This window comes from Citrus sinensis, chromosome 5 (genome assembly GCF_022201045.2).
Source record: "Citrus sinensis cultivar Valencia sweet orange chromosome 5, DVS_A1.0, whole genome shotgun sequence".
Classification (NCBI taxonomy): Eukaryota; Viridiplantae; Streptophyta; class Magnoliopsida; order Sapindales; family Rutaceae; genus Citrus; species Citrus sinensis.
This window is the reverse complement of record NC_068560.1, coordinates 1,106,184-1,127,594: the sequence shown is the minus strand read 5'-3', so window position 1 is coordinate 1,127,594 and position 21,411 is coordinate 1,106,184. Positions and strand designations below refer to the sequence as shown.

General features: G+C 34.2%; 2 protein-coding genes across 2 annotated transcripts; one reads left to right on the top strand and one right to left on the bottom strand.

Annotated features, from left to right (window-relative positions):
- Window positions 1–5,403: 5,403 nt before the first annotated feature.
- On the bottom strand, window positions 5,404–6,309 carry LOC107174837 (uncharacterized). Its single transcript, XM_015526034.2, has one exon. It carries the CDS (start codon window positions 6,307–6,309, stop codon window positions 5,404–5,406), a length of 906 nt encoding a protein of 301 aa, XP_015381520.2.
- Window positions 6,310–15,325: 9,016 nt separating this feature from the next.
- LOC107174838 (uncharacterized) lies at window positions 15,326–16,165 on the top strand. The gene has a single exon (XM_015526035.2). The coding sequence runs from the start codon at window positions 15,326–15,328 to the stop codon at window positions 16,163–16,165; it is 840 nt and encodes a 279-aa protein (XP_015381521.2).
- The last annotated feature ends 5,246 nt before the right edge of the window (window positions 16,166–21,411 follow it).

The following is a 21,411-nucleotide window of genomic DNA, read 5'->3' as shown; positions in this document are numbered from 1 at the left end:
CACACCGTTCTGTTGCGGAGTATGTCTCACTGTGAAATGTCTTTTAATACCCTCGTTCTGGCATACTTGCAAGAATTGATCAGAAGTATATTCACCCCCATTATCAGATCGTAATACTTTGATCTTTCTGCCAGTTTGAGCCTCTACCAATTTCTTCCATTTCACAAAAATCTCTAGAACCTTATCCTTTGCTCGCATGGTGTACACCCACACATGTCTAGAGAAATCATCAATAAATGTAACAAAATAATGACTTCCACCAATTGATGCAGTCTTAGTTGGTCCCCATACATCACTATGAACATATTCAAGGATCTCACGAGTATCGTGATTAGCTGTACCAAACTTGACCCTTGTTTTCTTGCCAACTACACAATGCTCACAGAAATTTAATTTACAGGTTTTGGTACCTTTTAAGAGTCCATGCCTCATCAGAGTTTGCAAAGACTTTTCTCCAGCATGTCCCAGTCGTACATGCCATAGCTTGGTGGTGTCACTGTGCGCCTCAACAACATTTGCTTCATCAGTTGTACTTCCCTTCAAATAGTACAAATTGTGACGCCGAGCCCCTTGCAGAATTACCATAGCCCCATGTGTAAACTTCATTGTGCCATCTTCAATTGTAACCTTGTAGCCTTTAGCTTCCAAAGCACCCATAGAAATTAGATTTTTCTTTAAAGTTGGAACAAATCTAACCTCTTTGAGTTCTCTAACCATTCCATCAAATATTTTGAGCCGAATTGTTCCTATCCCTATTGTGCGACAAGGTTGATCATTCCCCATCACAACTACACCGGATTCCAAATTACGAAAATCTGTAAACCATTCCTTAATAGGACACAAATGATAGGTTGCTCCAGTATCAAGTATCCACTCGCTCAAACTACCCACGTATACTGCAAGAGTAATACTTAGTGAATAATCAGAGCCCTCATCTTTTCGTGCCATGTTTGCTGCTGCTGGTTTCTTCTCATCTCTCTTTTGAGCCTTTGGACAATCTTTCCTCCAATGGCCCTTTTCATGACAGAAGGTACACTCATCTCGAGCTATATTTCTGCTTCTCGATTTGGATCGAGAATTCTTTCCACCACGCTTCTTCTATTTCTCTATCGCCCAATCTCTGCTCACCAAAGCTTCAGACGATGCTCGTTCAGAATTTTTATCATTATTCCGAATCTCTAAGCTAGTCAATGCTGTGCAAACATCTTTAAAGACGATCACACTCTTCCCATATATCAAAGTAGTCACAAAATGGCTATATTCCTCTGGTAGTGAGTGTAACAGAATCATAGCCTTGACTTCATCCTTAATATCTTCATCAAGATTCTTCAAATCAGTAAGTAACTTTTCAAATCTTGAAACATGATCGTGCATTGACACCCCAGGCTTCATTCGAAAACCATATACTTGGCTCATTGCATGAAGGCGATTTTCAGGACTTTTCACCAAGTACTTCTCCTCCAATGTACGCCACAAAGTCACCGCACACTCCTCATCTTTCACCGAGTATTTCACCTCCTTGGTCAAACAAGATATGATCTGACCACAAGCTTTCTCGTTCATACGATCCCAAATTTCTTCATCATACAAGTGTCTTTTATTTTCAGAACAACATCGATATCGATTTGAATAAGGGCATCCATAACTTTGCGCCTCCACATGCCAAAGTTGATTTTTCCATCAAACTTTTCAACATCGATCTTCTGGCCTCCTATAACAGGTGCTGAATAACGATTTGACAAATCTCGCCTCCCACCTGAAGTGTCTCCTGAAATAATCTCGGTAGATCTCTCCCCAATTCTAGAAGTTTCACCTTCTACCATTTTCTCAACGAACTATTTCCACTTGAAAAACAGTCTCTATGATGTTAATTTCGCGTGAATAAATGCACCAGGAAAGTTTCTAGGAAACTGGACGGGAACTCGGTCCCAATTAAAAACCAGAATCCTTAGACTCTTATCGCCTTTTTTTGACAGAACTTTCCTAGACATGCAAAGATACACACTACTTACAATAGACTGTTTCCCAAGTACAAATGGCCGTCTCCACCGTATTCGTGAATAGTACCGTATATGAATAGTATCGTATGCGTGAACAGTATAGTATACGTGAACAGTACCGTATCCCCCAAGTATGAACTGTTGGCTCTGATACCACTTGTTGTGCACGGAATGCGGAATCAAGCGCACCAAATAATTACAGAAAAATAAAGGACACAAGAATTTACGTGGTTCGGTAATTAAACCTACATCCACGGAGGCAAGAAAGAATAATTGTTTATTTAACAATTAATAGAGTACAATATTTGAGTAAAGAATCTCACTTCCCAGAAACTCAAATATACCCAGTACTCTCACACTCTGCAAGAAAGATAAATTCCCCAAATATACTTCTCTCACTTCTCTTAAAAGCTTAGAAACTTATAAGCTTAACAATTTTGGGATGGTTTTGAAATGAAGAAATGCTCTCTATTTATAGGCTTGAACCCAAGTACTATTTCACCTAACCCAAGCACTATTTCACCTAACCCATGCAAATATGTCAATGGTGTCCATTTGGCGAATTTGACAAATTTGCCAACTTTCCATTTTTTCTTCAAATGTTTGGTAGCTCTTTGAAAATTGCCACATGCATGACTTTTCAACAGTATCCACATTTTGAGCTAATCTTTTAACAGGATTTGACCAACACCCTCTTGTGCTTCCTTTGAATTCTAGTTTCTTCATCTTATCCCTTGGTTTTAATAAGCTCCAAGGACTACTCCCAGTTCCGCCACGGCCACCAATTTTTTTTCCCTAGTTTCAAACAACAGACTGACTGGGGAAATTCCACAATGGGAAATTTGAATAGTCTTTTTGGTCTTGATTCGTCTTACAATAACTTAAGTGGTGTGTGCTTCCTCAATGTTTGGGCAATTTCACCGACACACTTTTGACTTCAAATTTACGAAGCAATAATTCTTTTGGGAGCATTCCTAATACCTTCCTGATAGGAGATAGATTACTAATGATGATTGATTTAAGTGATAATCTATTAGAAGGAAGAATTCCTAGATCTTTGGGAAATTGTACAAGGTTAGAATTTCTTGCCCTTCGAAATAACCAACAAGATGACGCTTTTTTCATTTTTGTTGGGAGCTCTTTCAAAGTTGAAAAAATCTTGTCTTACTTCAATAATTTAAATGGTGCAATAAGTGAGCCTACATCACATTTAGGTTTCCCGATCTTCTCATTATTGATCTCTCTCATAACAAATTTACAGGCGTGCTTCCATCAAAAAATTTTAAGGTTTGGAAATTGGAATAACATGAAAAAACTGAATTGCATGGCATAGTTCCTTCATCTTTGTCAATTTCCTCATATGAAGATTTTCCATATTATTATTTCTCCATTACAGTGAGTTACAAAGCCGAAATGATGACATATAACGAGATCCCCGGTATGCTCAGGGGCATTATTCTTTCAAGCAGTAGATTTGATGGAAAGATTCCAGCATCGATTGCCAATTTAAAGGGAATTCAAATTCTCAATATTTCCCTACAATAATATCCAAGGCCATATTCCATAAAGTTTAGCCGACCTAACAGAATTGGAATCTTTAGATCTCTCAAATAACGTTTTTTCGGCAAGATTCCTCCACAGCTAATTGAGCTTGCATTTCTTGGATTCTTTAATGTCTCACACAGCAATCTCACCAGACCTATACCACAAGGAAACCAATTTTCTAGAAAGAATAGTTCATATTTGATGGGAACTTCGGATTGTGTGGGAAACCTTTACAAACAAATTGTGATAGATCCAGATTTGGGAAAACGGAAGATCTTATTCAAGGTTCAGAATCTTTATTTGCATTCCTTGATTGGAAAATTTTACTGATATGTTATACGTTTGGGTTTGTTGTTGGAGTGGTTCTGGGTGCCAGCATTAGCACAAGAATGCAGGGATGAGTTTTGAAAAATTTGGTAGATGACCTAAAAGAATGCAGAGAAAGATGGGACGCAGGAATTAAATTTGAAATGTAATTGGGTAAATTTTCTTTGATAGGATTCATGGCGGATGTATTCCTGTTATTAGTTTTCTGAATAAGTTTCTTATTTTCAGCTTGCTCTCGTTTGTTTACTTGCTTAATTAATCAAAGAAGTGTTACAGGGATAAATGGCTTGTCGTTAAATTCAAAAAGAAAAAAAGGAAAAAGAGCAAGCTGCATAACATTTTTAATTTTTGTCAAAGAAAATTTTCTTCTTATTAAATTAGGAGCATCACCCAACGAGCAAACCAAAGCCAAACCGAATCCCTCTATATTGCAAGTTATCGTCAGCACTGAATTCTAAAAGAAATTGAGATCTTGTTAACTAATTAAAACCATCTTCAGATAGATCAATATAACTCCCACCTTAAATAACATAAGAAATAGAAGACCATTTTGATATTTAAAAGATAAAAAAGTCTTTGATGCTTCTTGATTGAGACTGTAGTATTGAGTGTTTGGAAAGCAAGAAAGTTGAGAGAAAGTGAAAGAAAAATAACAGATAGAGGTTAAAAGAAGATGCTGGAAAAGTATATTATTGATTTCTTAAATTCAACTGATTACAGCTTGAGTATTTATACTAATGATTCCAGCTGTCACTATTGTTACAAGCTAAAGGTGTGTTTAACTGAATCTAACAACTTAACAAACTTTGACGGATCAGCAGCCCTCGGTGATCAAGTGTGTGTGTGCGTGCTCGCCTCACTGTATCTTTACATGTTCCATGACCATATTCACTATCACTCCTTGATTGCTTCCTATTCACTTTTTGTTCATGGGTGTGAATATGATTATTATTGGTTCAAAAATACAAATAACAAAGAGTGAATAAGATAAAAAGCTGAGATTACCTAAGATTTTTGTAAGAAAACATCCTGCTAAAAGCTAATATTTAAAATAGATTAATTGATCTTCTAAAAGGCTCTTTTTTTTTTTTGGTGCATACAGAGGGTGCAGATTAGATTGATAGCTCCAACCTTTCTGAGTAGTCTTAATTGATTGAAGACACACTTGAAATAAATTAAAGCACCAGCAAATTAAGCAAGCTGCATATATAATGATTTATAATATTACTTGGTTATTGATGGACCATAGGCAATCAAATTAAATGAGGGGAGTTAAAGAAGAAAATAAATTTAAGTAAATAGGGTAAGCAAATATATAGGATATATATATGATAAGAATAAATGAAATAAATTGATCCGAATTAAGCTTATTCCACTTCTAGGAAACAGTAAGTTTTTCCTCCTGAGATTAAACTTGGTGTGCTGCAAGGAGCTAGCTAGAACGTACGTAGGTACAGTAAAAATGGAGACAGCTAGCAATGAGCGAATGATGAAAGAAATAATAACACCACGTGATCAAGTAGCTAATCAGTTACTGAGGGTTCGGGGTTGGGGCTTCAGATTCTTCCTCTTGTGCTGAGCCTGGGGCATCGGCTTCTTCCTCTTCCTTGTCGGCTGGGCCTGGGGCTTCAGGTTCTTCCTCTGCCTCTTCGGCTGAGCCTGGGGCTTCAGCTTCTTCCTCTTCCTCTTCCTCTTCTGAGGCTGGGCCTGGGGCTTCAGCCTCTTCCTCTTCCTCTTCCTCTTCCTCTTCTGAGGCAGGGCCGGGGGCTTCAGCTTCGTCCTCTTCTTCTTTCTCTTCCTCTTCCTCTTCCTCGTTTGTCAATTCTTCCTCGTCCCCATTGTCTCGCTCTGTCTCTTTCTCCTTCTCGGCTTCATCATTACTTTCCTGGGGTTTGACGATGGTGTCAAGAATGTCAAAGTTGATTTGAGTTAACTTATGAATATAGATATTGATGTCCTTCATAACATCCTTCTTCCCGTCAACATTTTCTTGGAATATATCCAAAAGATCACCAGTAACCTCACTAGCAAGTTTAATCTCCTTAATCAATAGATCATTTTGGTGTGTAGAGATTGCTTCATTTGCTTTCTTGGTGCTCTGAGACACCACATTATAAACAGCCGTGCCTACCATAAGTTCTTCGGCGTCCTTTTCCGACGGCTTTTCCTTTGTCAATTTATCGGCCTCAGTGATGGCTTTTGTAGTCTCGGCCTCAAGGGCTTTCAAACCAGCTATGAGGGCTGAATTGCTGTCAATGCTCTGACCAGCTAAGAATTTAGACAATGTGGAGATGCATTCCTCTGAATAATCTGTCTTGGAACATATTTTTTCAAGTTCAGGAGCAACTTGCCCCGCCAAGCCCCTAGAAGTGGCTTCAATGTGGTATACTGAAACGAGAGAAGACAATGCGATGGCAAAGATGATGGACTTCATCATTTTGGCCTTTATTCTCTTCTCTTCTTCTATTTCAATTTGGAGGAAAAACAATTATAAATATACAAATCAGAGGAGAGGCATGAATGAAAGCTGCCAAGAGGTGACCTTATAAAGATACTCGAAAATTTCCTATATGCTCTGAATTAGGACTTGCGTTCCATATTTCCCGCAGAATCGGTCCAATCCTAAAAAATGAGTATGCTATTTATAGAAGAGCATTTCAGCCACCCAAGTAATTAAACGGTTTTGAAAACTATGTTACTTAGATTTGCATATGCTAGGATTTTCATCTACCAAATATATCCGAATTTAAATTACTATAGTCTTAAACTAACATTGTTTTAATTATTTAGTTCTACCTGGTTGCTGCATATTAAGATTCGATAGTTTCTTTTCTAAAATTACATTCATTAATAATACATTGCAAATCAATTGATATATAGTTGCATTATGAATTTGTTCACCTTAATTCGTCTATTGAAAACCAACACCAAAACTCTGGTTAGAAATTAATTCCTAAAAAGGGTGAAATGGTACTCCCACAACACAGGAGGACACTTGAATCATCAACCTCAATGATCAAACAAGAAGGAGCCCACCACGCAAACTTAATAAATTTAGGCCTCATGTAAATTTTCAAAAATTAGGCCTATCATTTAAATTAAAATATGGAATAAATTTTTATCTAACACTTTGTTATCGATTAATTCTTTCAAGATATAAAACCATAAATAGATTTTATACACCAATTCATGTGCTACTATTTATGTTAGGAGTGGTCGGTGGGGCTACATGCAATCTAATTATTTATTTGAACACCCATGTATTTTCTATACCTACTTTTACAAATTCAAATTCAAATTTTACTGTGAGCTCTCTCTATAATTCCAGCCATAACCTTGTTTCAACATTCACATAGTTTCAAATATGGCCCCATTTTCTTTTCTCTCTTCTTTTTCTAATTGCCCTTTTGGTTTTGCCAAAAATGAGTTGGGAAATATGGAGGAAAGCAAATTTAAATTTGTTATTTCATCAAAATCCTTTAAAAAAATAGAAAAGCCCAAAATTCCCTCCAAAAAAAAAAAATCGGTTTTGGCTGACATCAATAATCATTCACGAAAAAAATAATGAAATTCCCAGACAAGGAGTTCTTGATGCGCAGCAAAAATGTGACAGTGAGTCTTGAAAATGAAGTTGGAAGACAAGTTTGATGCGTCCTGAAGCAAATTTGTATGAAGGGCATTGTAATTGGAAAAAGAAATTATAAAATTTGTTAGAGATTATGGTGGGTATAGAATAAAGTATGGTGCTGTGAAATGAGATTAGTGACAAGGGGTAAAACTGTCTCTTAATTTTCTTTTGTTTTTTATTCGAATATTTAAAGGATGGGGCTATTTTAATCCACCAAACTACTCATTAAACTCATTTTTAATATAATTTTTTATGATGAAAATACTCCTAAAATGAATTACAATTGTGGAAATTAAAATATGGTAAAAAAAGAAAAAAGAAAGAATTTTTACCCTTTGAGCCCATCTTACATTCAACATATTTTTGTTCCTTTCTTATAGTATCGCTCCATCAGCTTGAAAAAATTAGATGTATGTTTTGTATTTTGAATAACTACATAAGAAATTCAATGAAACATTTAAGGAAAGCACAAGAATATTGTGGAGATGGTATCAATGACCATAACAACCTCCTTCCTCTGCAACAGCGAAGCGTGGGTCAATGCTAGCCGAAAACTTGTAGTTGTCACAAGAGTAGCAAAAGGAGCAAATGGTGACATTGAAGGAGAAAAAGTTAGATTTGAATGTTGAGGCTAGCAATGGGAATTAATGGGAGGAGGAGCTTGATGTTTGCTGCAGCAGCTGCATTTGTTTGCTCTGTTGCATATTTTCCTTGCAATGATAGGAATAAAAATTATTTGTTTATTGCCTATATGAAGAATTTGAATAATCTGCATCTTGAATAAAATGTTGAGGCATTGTTAAATGGGGTAAAATGGAACAAAAAAGGTTTGATGGCTTTGAGTTGTGCTGCATTAAATTTCCTTTTGATAAAAATAATAATAATAAGGATGAATGTGTGTTGTGACCATTGTTGAAAAGTCAAGAGTCATTGCACGGTAAAACTTGTAGTGGCTGACAATAGCATGCCAAAAGTGTAGAAAGTGGGTTGTTGAGCATGGGCAAAGCATGTGCATGCATGGGCTTAGAAATTGGCTGACAAACAATTATGAAGTGGAGCAGTTGTGAGGAATTATTGAATTTTTAATTGGCGAATAGCTCCTATAAATAGAGAAGCAATTCTCAATTATAAGAAATCCTAAAATTCAAAAAACAATTAAAGTGAAGAGTTGTTTACTGAGTGAGCAATCAAAAAGTGTGAGCAATTGAGAGGTTTTCCCTTTTAATTTGGGTTCTGAGAAGTGAGGTTCCTTTACTCAAAAATGTACTATAATAATTGTTAATAAAACAATATTTTTCTCCTGCTCCCATAGACGAAGGCATAATAGCCAAACCACGTTAAATTTTTGTGTCCTTTATTTTTTTGTAAATTATTTAGTGTGCTTGATTCTGTATTTCACGTATACAAGTGGTAGCAGAGTTGGAGGTTCGTATCTGGGGTATACAGTATTATTCACATATACGGCACTGCTCATAGATACGGAGGAGACAACCGTTTGTACTTAGGAGACAGTCCATTGTAAGTAGTGTGCATTTATACATATCTAGGAAAGTTATGCCAACAAGGCAATATGAGTCTAAGGAGTTTAGATTTTAAGTGGGACCGTTGTGACCCCTCCATTCTCTTAGGAACTTTCCTGGTGCATTTATTCACGCTTAATTAATATTATAAAGCTTGTTCTTTCAAGTGGGAATAATTCGATGAGAAAATGGTAAAAGGTGAAACTTCCAGAAGTGGGAAGAGATCTACCCAGACTATTCTAGGATACACTTCAGGTGGGAGGCGAGACTTACCACAATGCTATTCAGCACCTATTATAGGAGGCCAGAAGATCGATATTGAAAAGTTTGATGGGAAAATTAACTTCGGTATGTGGAGGCGCGAAGTTATGGATGCCCTTATTCAAATCGATCTGAATGTTGTTTTAAAAAATAAAATACACTTGTATGAAGAAGAAAATTGGAATCATATGAACGAGAAAGCATGTGGTCATATTAAATCTTGCTTGACCAAAGAGGTAAAATATCTTGTGAAAGATAAGGAGTGTAGATGACTTTGTGGCGTGCATTGGAGGAAAAAAATTTGCTGAAAAGTCCTGAAAATCGCCTTCATGTAATGAGCCAAGTATATGGCTTTCGAATGAAGCTTAAGGTGTTAATGCACGATCATGTCTCAAGATTTGAGAAGTTACTTACAGATTTGAATAATCTTAATGAAGATATTAAGGGTGAAGTTAAGGTTGTGATTCTATTGCATTGACTTCCAGAAGAATATAACTACTTTGTGACTACTTTATTATATGCAAAAAGCATAATCAAAGAAATCTGCATAGAATTGATTAATTTGAAAATTTAGAATAATAATAAACATTTCGAAAGGATATTGACTGAAGCTTTATTAGCCAGAGAAAAGATAGTGGAGAAAAAGAATCGTAGTGAAAAGAATTCTCGATCCAAATCAAGAAGTAAAAGTATAACTCGAGATGAATGTGCTTTTTTCATGAAAGGGGTCATTGAAGGAAAGATTGTCTGAAGGCCCAGAAGAAAGGTGGGAAGAAACTAGTAGCAGCGAATATGGCATGTAAAGATGAAGACTCTGACTATTCACTAAGTATTGCACCTACAACATACGTGACTAATTCAAGCGAATGGATACTTGATACCGGAGCAACCTATCATTTGTGTCCTATAAGAGAATGGTTTACATATTTTCGTGACCTAGAATCTAGTGCAGTTATGATGGGGAATGATCAACCTTGTCGGACAATGGGGATAGGAAAAATTCAACTTCAAATGTTCGACAGAATGGTCAGAAACCGATAGAAATTAAATATGTTCTAGATTTAAAGAAAAAACTAATTTCTGTAGGTGCTGTGGAGGCTAAAGGCAACAACATTACCATTGAAAATAGCACAATGAAGTTCACACATGGGGCTATGATGGTTTTACAAGAGTTCGGCGTCATAATTTGTAATATTTGAAAGAAAGTACAACCAATGAAGCTCAGGTTTTTGAGGCGCACAGTGAGACCACCAAGCTATGGCATGAACGGTGAGATCATGTTAAAGAAAAGTCTCTACAAACTTTGATGAAGCATGGACGTTTGAAAGGTACTAACACTTGTAAACTGAAATTCTATAAGCATTGTGTTGTAGACAAGAAAACAAGGGTCAAGTATGACTAATCACAATACTTATGAGATCTTTGAATATGTTCACAGCGATGTATATGGACCAACCAAGACTGCATCAATTGGTGGAAGCCATTATTTTGTTCCATTTATTGATGATTTCTCTAGACATATGTGGGTTTACACCATGAGAGCAAATGATGAAGTTCTAGAGATTTTTGTAAAAATAAAGAAACTAGTAGAGACTCAAATTGGTAGTAGTAAGATCAAAGTATAATGCTTTAATAATGAGGATTAATAAACTTCTGATCTATTATTGCAAGTATGCCTAAGTGAGCGTATAAAAAGATATTTCATAGTGAGACATACTCAACAATAAAATAGTATGGTTAAGCATATAAATCGTGCTTTACTGAAAAAAGTACAGTTTATGTTATCTAGTGCTGGGTTAGATAAAAAGTTTTGGGCTGAGCCTATGAGCTACGCAAGACATTTAATAAACTAGTTGGCTTCTACTGTAATTGAAGATAAAACTCCTATAGAAATGTGGTCCGGAAAGCATGCACAAGACTATGACTCCATTCGTGTGTTTGGTTGTTCAGCTTATTATCATGTAAAAAATAATAAGCTCGATCTTCGTGCAAGAAATTCTATCTTCGTGCAAGAAATGCTATCTTCGTAGGATTGAAAGGTGGAGTTAAAGGTTTCAAGTTTCAGGATCTTAAAGATAAAAAGATTGTGCATAGTAGAGATCTCACTTTTGATGAAATTTCTATGTTGAAGGCTTCAGGTTCTCAGTAAATAGAGAACAAGATTAATGAGATATTACAGTGGGTGGAGTTTGATAAAATTTTATATATACCAGTTAGTTCTATATCAGAGGATAGTTTGTCTTTAGAAGTGATCCCAAAAGTTGAAGAAGAATATGTTTTTATTGATGTCCCACAACAAGAAGAAACAACTGAAGATGTAGAAGATAAAAATGATACTATAACAACAAAGAGACCAAACAAAGTGATAAAGAAACCCTAATGACTTGCTAAAGATGTGGTAATAGCCTATGCACTTCCGGTTATTGATTATGACATCCCCAACATTTTCAGTGAAGCTATATGTAGTAGTGAAAGTGGACAGTGGAAGTTAGCCATGAACGAAGATATGAAGTCTCTTCATTAGAGTCGGACATAGGAACTTGTAGAGTTACAGAAGGGTAAAAAAGCTATTAGCAATAAATAAGTCTATATCAAGAAGTGAGGTTCTCCAAATCAAACAACTCTTTGATACAATGCAAGGCTCGTAGAAAAAAGTTTTGCTCAGAAGGAAGGTATTGACTATAATGAAGTGTTCTCTCCAGTTGTAAAGTATACTTCCATTCGTATCCTACTTGCATTAGTAGCTTAACATGAGTTAGGGTTGACTCAATTAGATGTTAAGACGACATTCTTACATAAAGATTTGGAGGAAGAAATCTATATAACTCCGCTTTGTGATTTCAAAGTTGCTGGAAAAGAGAATAATATGTGCAAATTGATTAAATCTTTATATGGATTAAAACAATCACTAAGGTCGTGATACAAGAGATGTGATCAATTCATATAAGGGAAAAAACTCACCAAAAGTGAACATGATCATTGTGTTTACTTTAAAAGACTAGAAAATAGACATCTATCTGTTACTCTATGTCGACGATATGCTTGCAGCTTCGAAAAAATAGAGGTAAGATTGAAAGATTAAAAAAGCAGCTAGCTTCTGAGTTCGAGATGAAAAACTTGGGTTAAGCACAGAGAATACTTAGGACGGAGATTCGTAGAGAAAAAAGGAATGGGAGCATATGATTGACTCAAAAGTCTTATTTAAAGAAAGTGTTAAAAAGATTTGGTACGAATGACAAAACTAGACCAATTTCTACTCCCCTAACTTCTCATTTCAAATTAAGCTCTTCTTCATGTTCTACATCCCAAGAGTAGCACAACAACATGTCTCGTGTTCCATATGCTAATGTAGTGGTAATCTTATATATGCTATAATGTGCACAAGGCCTAACATATCTCAAATTGTGAGTATGGTTAGTCGATACATGCATAATCCAAGCAAAAACCATTGGCTTGAGGTGAAGTGAATTGCCCGATATTTGTATGGGACAATTGATGTTGGATTATTATTCAAGAAGGATTGTGGTCAACAATTTGTTGAGTATTGTGAATCTAATTTCTCTGAAGATCTTGACAAGCGAAGATCAAGAACGGGCTATGTATTCACATTGGGTGGAGCTCCAATTAGTTGGAGGTCGATTCTAAAATCAATAATTGCTCTTTCCACTATGGAAGCAGAGTACATGGCAGCAACAAAGGCTGTAAATGAGGCTATTTGGTTGAAAGGCTTGTTAGGTGATTTGAGAGTAATTTAGGACAACATTGAGGTCCTCTACGACAATCAAAGCGCGATATTCCTGGCGAAGAATCAAACATATCATGCTTGAACAATACACATAGATATGAAATATCATTATGTAAGATCCTCGAGAGCGTTGTTGTATTTTTGAAAAAGATCGATACTAAAGATAATTCATCAGATATGTTGACAAATGTGACTTCTGAAGTTAAGTTTAAACATTGCTTAAAACTAATTCAAATTCTTCGAAGGTATTGAATTTGGAAAATTTTGAACTACGATTGACTTGATCCCAATTTTTGGGTACGTAGGCAGTCGAAGTGGCACAACCATTTTTGGATCCTTAACAGAGGATCACTTTAGGGATGATTGTTTCTTAGTAGTCGACTCAGATTTGACAAATCTTCGCCGAGTTGGAGAATTGTTGAAACGCCAAGAGTCAATGCACGGTAAAACTTGTAGTGGCTGACAATAGCATGCCAAAAGTGAAGAAAGTGGGTTACTGAGCATGGGCAAAGCATGTGCATGCATGGGCTTAGAAATTAGCTAACAAACAATTATGGAGTGGAGCGGCTGTGAAGAAATTATTGAAATTTTAAATGGTGAATACCTTCTATAAATAAAGAAGCTATTCTCAATTATAAAGAATCCTAAACTTCATAAAACAATTCAAGTGAATAGTTGTTTAGTGAGTGAGCAATAAAAGAGTGTAAGCAATTGAGAGGTTTTTCCTTTCAAGTGTGTGTGAGAGTAGTGGGTGTAATTAGACTTCTAGAAAGTGAGGTTCTTTTACTCAAAATTGTACTTTAATAATTGTTAATAAAATAATTATTTTTCTCTTACTCCCGTGGACGTAGGCACAATAGCCGAATCACATCAAATTCTTGTGTCTTTTATTTTTCTATAAATTATTTAGTGCGCTTGATTTTGCATTTTGCGTACGACAACTATATTTTTCTGAATCATGTTAATAAAGAAGATCTTCAATTTAATGGGAAAAAACATTTATAAAGGTTTTAAAAATGAATTTAATGGGTTTAATGAGTAAAACAATATTATTATAAAAATTGGATTTAGTAAGGATATATTGGGTATTTAAGTGGCTTTTTTGAGTAAAATAAAAAATTTTAAAATTTAGGGTGGGTTTATTTAGTAAATGAGTTTAATGAGCAGTTTAGTGTCTTCAAATAGCCCCGCTCTTATTTAAAAGGTGGGGTAATATATGGAGTTGAGTAATTTGATTTAAGGATATTTGTGTAATAAAATATTTTATAAAACTAAAAGTGTGTATGTTTCAATTAATAAAATTTTAAAGAAACAACCTTAATGTTAAATAATATATTTTTATTTTTATTGATCCCATTTTGGATCAAAGTGCTAAATTAATAATTCGATATATTCATAATGTAATACATTATGGACGCTAGAGTAGGAAGAGTAATTTATTATTGCGCTCTATATTAAAAATACAAATAACTGACTTATAGTCATTACCTAAAGAAAAATTCACGAGTTAAATATACTAATAACTGTGAAAGTTAGTGCTACATGTGAAGCTTGAAAAGTTCGTTGATCATGTTTTTTAAAAAAATCATGACATATCATGTATTTGTATTAATATATTAATTATGCATATATTTTGATATGTGAAACACTAGTTTTCTTATTCAGTTAATGTATATTATAGTTTATTATCATTCCAAAAATGAAGAATGATTCTTAGTGATCAAGAATAAGTGAACTCACAAAGTTCAAGGACTTGATTTGAAGATTGTTAGGGGTTTGGCATAAAGTCTCTCGCTGGCATTTAGCTCCGTGAATAGATTAGAAAAGTTTAAGTTTGGATTTCTAACACTTTTGCCGTGTTATAGGTGTGTCCATTGTAAGTACGATATCGCTCGTCAAGCTCTTCTAAATTTGGGGCACGACAATCGAAACCTTTTCCTCTTTAGAAAATAAATCAATAAACTAAGGAATTAATAATTCTAGACTACAAATCTGGAGTCATTTCATATAATTGGTAGATAAATTAAAATCCAAGAAGCAGATGAGAATAAATAAACTCATTACGTCAAATAGTTTTGAAAACCGTTTGGTTAGTTTGGTGGCTTATATGTTATTCTATAAAAAGCATATTCAAAATTTGGTAGTGGACCGATTCTGTTGGAAAATTAGGAAGGCAAGTCTCAATTCAAAGCATATAGGAAAAGTTGCGGCATTTTATAAGGCCACCCCGTGTAGCGTCCATTCATGTCTCTCGTCTGATTTGTTTATTTGTTCAAAAGAGAAGAGAATAAAGGCCAAAATGATGAAATCCATCATCTTTGCCATCGCTTTGTCTTCTCTCATTTCATTATACAACGTTGAAGCCACTTCTAGAGGCCTGGTGGGGCAAGTCGCTCCTGAACTTCAAAATATATGTTCGAAGACAGATTATTCAGAGGAATGCATCTCCACATTGCCTAAATTCTTAGCTGGTCAGAGCATTGATGGCAATTCAGCCCTCATAGCTGGTTTGAAAGCCCTTGAGGCCGAGACTACAAAAGCCATCACTGAGGCCGATAAATTGACAAAGGAAAAGCCATCGGAAAAGGACGCCGAAGAACTTATGGTAGGCACGGCTGTTTATAATGTGGTGTCTCAGAGCACCAAGAAAGCAAATGAAGCAATCTCTACACACCAAAATGATCTATTAATTAAGGAGATTAAACTTGCCAGTGAGGTTACTGGTGATCTTTTGGATATATTCCAAGAAAATGTTGACGGGAAGAAGGATGTTATGAAGGACATCAATATCTATATTCATAAGTTATCTCAAATCAACTTTGACATTCTTGACAACTTTGTCAAACCCCAGGAAAGTAATGATGAAGCCGAGAAGGAGAAAGAGGAAGAGGAAGACAATGCGGACGAGGAAGAATTGACAAACGAGGAAGAGAAAGAGGAAGAGGAAGAGGCTGAAGCCCCAGGCCCTGCCTCAGAAGAGGAAGAGGGAGAGGAAGAAGCTGAAGCCCCAGGCTCAGCCGAAGAGGCAGAGGAAGAAGCTGAAGCCCCAGGCCCAGCCGACGAGGAAGAGGAAGAAACCGATGCCCCAGGCTCAGCACAAGAGGAAGAATCTGAAGCCCCAACCCCTAGCCCTCAGTAACTGATTAGCTACTTGATCATATGGTGTTGTTATTTCTTTTATATTTATTCATTGCTAGCTCCTTGCGACATACCCATTTTATCTGTGGAGGAAAAACCATTTTGTTTGCTAGAAGTGGACTACGCTTTTGATCAATTTATTTCATTTATTCTTATCCAATCTTTTCTATTCGGCCGCCCTATTATTATTATTTTTTATTTTCCTTATTTGACTGCCTGTATCCATTAAAAAAATAATTGTTTTGCTTTCCATGTGCTTTAATTTACTCCAAATGTATCTAATTCAGTTAACTAAGACTGCATTAAAAACAGGTGGAGTTATTAGTTTAATTTGCTCTCTTCTACTATGTAGAAAAACCTTTTAATAAGGTTTATTAATCAGTTTTAAACATTATTTTATTATTATCATTATTATTTTTTACTTTATATGATATCTTCTTAGAAAAATCTTGGGTACCCTCAAGTATTATTTTTAATTCATTCACTTTTTGTTATTTTATCCACCACTAATGTTCAAACACACATAATAAAGTGTGAATAAGAAATAATATTTCGAGAGCACCAAATACTTTCTTCTCTTTTTAAATATCAAAATTTTCATGAGAGGGTAAGTTAGTTATGGAATATGTGTACAAGGATGATGTAAGCTCTCTTAAGTTTTTAAAAATTATTTATCATATTTGTTTTAATGATATTATATGGGTAGGATTTAACTTTTTCGTATTTATTAACCATTAATCAGCACTTAATTTTTTCTCAGTACAAGATCAGATTATGAGAAAATCTCTTAATAACTTTTACTATATGATGTAAATGGCATTAATTTACCCACAAGTTATTATTTTTTTTTTCACTTCATATAATTTAATTTGTATGTTTTAAAATGATAAACTTAACTAGAACAACTGTGGGCCAATTTGGTAATGTTGTACCTTTTAAAAATAATTACTATTATCTATGCTATAAAAATAATCAACTTCAAGAGAATCAGTTAAACTTTTGGTAATATTTACTTGTAAAAGTGCTGTGAATTTTAAAGAAATTGTATGTGTTTGGTAAAACTTATCATTAAACTATTGTAAGAATAAAAGTGATTAAATTAGACATAATACTAAATAAAATTTATCTGCACATTTAAAAATAGGTGTCAAATTTTGTTGTTGTTGTATATATATATAACTGATAACTAAAATAAATATTTTATAACATTAATTTTATTTTCTTATTTTGTTATCTTAATATAATTGCTAATAATAATAATCTCTTTAAATTTAGTGATTTTATTTCTTAATTAATAAGGGGAATCTTAGATTTTTGTAAATACTACCAAATTAATTCTACCTCAATTCAAAAAGGAACTAAAAAAAAAGTAAAAAGTGAATTTGATAATTTGTTTACAAGGTATAAATTCCGTGCATTTTATATAGGGAAAAGGATTGTTCAGTCCCCAATGTTTGAGAAAAGGGATATAAAAAGCCCTAATATTTTGAAAAAGACGTATAAGTCCCTTTTCCATTAATAGTTCTATTTATTTCAATGGAAAAATGGATAATATTTTATATTTACAACAAAATACACGAAAAATGACTGCTACCCACCGAACGTTGCAGGAAAGGGACATAAAATTCCCTAATATTTAAAAAAAAACATATAACCCCTTTCCATTAATAAATTTTGTTTAGTTTAATTAAGAAATGGTAATATTATCATCCTCATAATCATCATCATTATTGTTACTTATTAATGTGATTATTATTATTATATAAATAATAATATTATTAAATTTTATTGATTTTATCATTTTAATTATTATTATCAGTATCATTGTTAATGTCACTATTATTGATATTCTTATTATTATTGTTATTATATCATTATTAAAATTTATTAATTTTATAATTTTAATTACTATTATTATTATTGTCATTAATGTCATCATCATCATAATTATTTTTATTAACTTTGTTATTTTAATTATTTTTTATTATTGTTGTTGTTGTTGTTGTTACCCTTTTCTCAATCAAAATAAACAAAATTTATTAATGGAAAATGGTTTCTAAGTCTTTTTTAGAAACATTAGTGAGTTTTATGTCCCTTTACCCAAACACTAAAGGATAACAATCATTTTCCATGTATTTTGATGTAAATATACAATATTACTTTTTTTTGTTAAAATAAACGGAATTGTTAAAAGGACTTGTATTTTTTTTTTTTGGATATTTTCATTTTACCACCAAAATTATTCTAACATATCATGTCAGTACCATGGTTTGTGGAAAAGTACATTTTACTACTAAGCGTTTGTGTTGTTATCAATTTACCACCTTTTCGTTAAAAAAATGTTAATGTTTAACAGAAAATGAGTTAACTCTAAGAGAATCAAAGACAATTTTACCATTTTAAAAGAAAGAAACAATGAACAAAAATAAGATTTAGGAAACAACTAAAAATTGTAATTAATAAAAAATAATGAATGAATTACGATAAACGGCAAAGAAAATAATTAATAAAAAATTTATGTTTCAAAATTAATATTATAACCTATGAAATTCGAGTATTAATCACAACTAAAAATAATAACTATTTATAATAAGTGTAACAATTAACAAGATTTAGAAAACAACTGAAAAATTCTAATTAATAAAAATAATGAACAATATGCAGAATTACAACAAATAGCCAAAAAAAAATTATGGTTCAAAATTAATATTATAATCTATGAAATTCAAGTATTAATCGTATTAATCACAACTAAAAACAATAACAACTTAATTAAGGAAAACTATTAATGAGAGAGAGGGGCCAATTTTAAGGATATCAATTTCCTAATTCTCTAATTATTTCCCTTGAAATTTTTTACTTTGTTTTATTGTTATCTTACACTTGCAATGCAATGTCGTGGGTTTAATAAGAAATGTCTTTGATGCCCTTATAATATCAGCAAAATATCAATAATTTTTTAACATTTTTAACGGAAGAGTGATAAATTGATAACAGTCCAAATATTTAGTGATAAAATACACTTTCAACAAACTGTAATACGGACATAATATGTTAAAATAACTTTAGCAATAAAATAATAATACCTTTTTTTTTAATATTAAGAATTTTTACGTTCCATTCACCAAATATTAAGGACCTCGCAGTCCTTTTCCCTTTTATATATTTGTTGAGGTATGGGCGTCGGTTTGGCGTCGGTGAAAAGTGAAAACCTTGCTTCGGTTCAAAAGTAAAAAATACTGATAAATATTGAAATAAAATAAAAACCGAACCAAAACCGAGCCATTTGTTTAGGTTCGGAAATGGATCGGAATAAAGGTTCGGCTTTCCGGATTAGCGTTGGTACCGATTCTGTTTCTGTTTCTGTTTCTGTTTCTCATTCTCTCTCACAACTGTCACAGCATCAACAATGAGTCAATGACAACAAAGGCTCTCATTGTATGGCAATAGCTCTCATCGCCGGCTTACAAGGCTACAGCTCCTTCTTCTTCCTAATCTCAGTTCGATCCCCATCTCAAGTCACCGCCACTCCTCCCCTCGCCGCACCGACTCTCGTTCCTACTCTCTCGCCACCGTCTCCGCCTATGTCCGCCTTTATCCACCACTCCTACTCCCGTCACCAATGATGTCGTTAACTCGTTATGTTGATTTTCCGCCGATCGTTGCACCTCTCTCTCCAATAACGTCGTCATGTTACTTTAAAGTTTGGACAAAGTTGCTGTTGGCGGTTACTTGTCAGGATTCGTTGCTACTGTTGCTTTATTTATGTAGATCTATAGTTGACACTTGATCTTATATTGATTTTGATTTTCCTTGGCACATGAAGCAATCTTTACACATCAAAATGATCTATTGATTAAGGAGATTAAACATGCCAGTGAGGTTATTGGTGATCTTTTGGATATATTCCGGGAAAGTGTTGAAGGGAAGGAGGATGTTACGAAGGACATCAATATTTATATTCACAAGTTAAATCAACTTTGACATTCTTGACACCCTCGTCAAACCCCAGGAAAGTAATGATAAATCCGAGGAGTAGAAAGAGGAAGGGGAAGACAATGGGGACGAGGAAGAATTGACAAACGAGGAAGAGAAAGAAGCTAAAGCCCCTGGCCCAGCCCCAAAAGTGGAAGAGGAAGAAATTGAAGCCCCAGGCTCAGCAGAAGAGGAAGAATCTGAAGTGGCAGCCCCTAAACCTCAGTGACTCACAGCTACTAGATCACATGGTGTTGTTACGTCTTTTATCATTTATTCATTGCTGGCTCCTCGCAAAGCAACAATTTTATCTGTGGAGGAAAAACTATTTTGTTTGCCATAAGTGGATTAAACTTTCGACTAATTTATTTCATTTATTCTTATCCAAACTACTCTATTGGATTGCCTTTTTTTATTTTTTATTTCCATAAAAAAAAAAGAGTATAAATTGATATGTGGCTAGACTTGACAAAAAAGGCTGGGGCAAACGGGTCTGAGGTCAGCCCGCATGACAAATTAATGGATATAGGTTCAAAAACAGAAAGCCCATATAAATTGGACTTCGTTAAGGGCCTAGTTAAAAAAAACCCGAGCTTTCTTATTTATTAGTAAAAAAATCAGATAAAATAATAAACAAAAACAAAAAGTCAGAATCCCTAATTCTCTAAATTAAATACAAAATAAAAGACAAACAGAAGAAAGAAACACTGAAACAGCCAACGCACGCGGATTGAGAATCTCTTCTGATCTGAGCACTCTTAATTTTTTTATAAATCTTATACCACGTGTATTTTAATGTTAGTAAATAATTATGATTTAATTATTATTTTTTATTTATTAATTACCAATCGTATTAACGGTACTTGCTCAATAGAGATCAGATCACGAGAGAATTCTGATCCAACGCACGCACCCAAGAAACAGCTGACACACTCGTACTCACCTCAACCCACCCAACAGCCATCGCCAACAATTGAAGTCATCGCTGATTCACCTACCATCACCGATTCACAACACGCAGCTACGCGAACCCAGCACACGATGCAGCAGCAAACCCAACACCAGTAGCGCGAGCAACAGTAGCGAACCCAGCACCTGCAGCTTGTCGTCTCAGCTGTCGTTGTCGCCTCATCTCATCACTAGCCATTGCTATTGCATTGAAGAGTTTTGTTGATTGATTTTTTTTTTATGTTTTATTGTTCCTTGATTTTTTTCCTTAATATTTTTTTTTTTTGTGAGTTGGGATTACTAGATTAGGGTTTAATACTTTGA

Excerpts from the sequence above, each read along its gene's own strand:
- LOC107174837 (XM_015526034.2), bottom strand. The coding sequence starts at position 6,309 with ATGATGAAGTCCATCATCTTTGCCATCGCATTGTCTTCTCTCGTTTCA.
- LOC107174838 (XM_015526035.2), top strand. The coding sequence starts at position 15,326 with ATGATGAAATCCATCATCTTTGCCATCGCTTTGTCTTCTCTCATTTCA.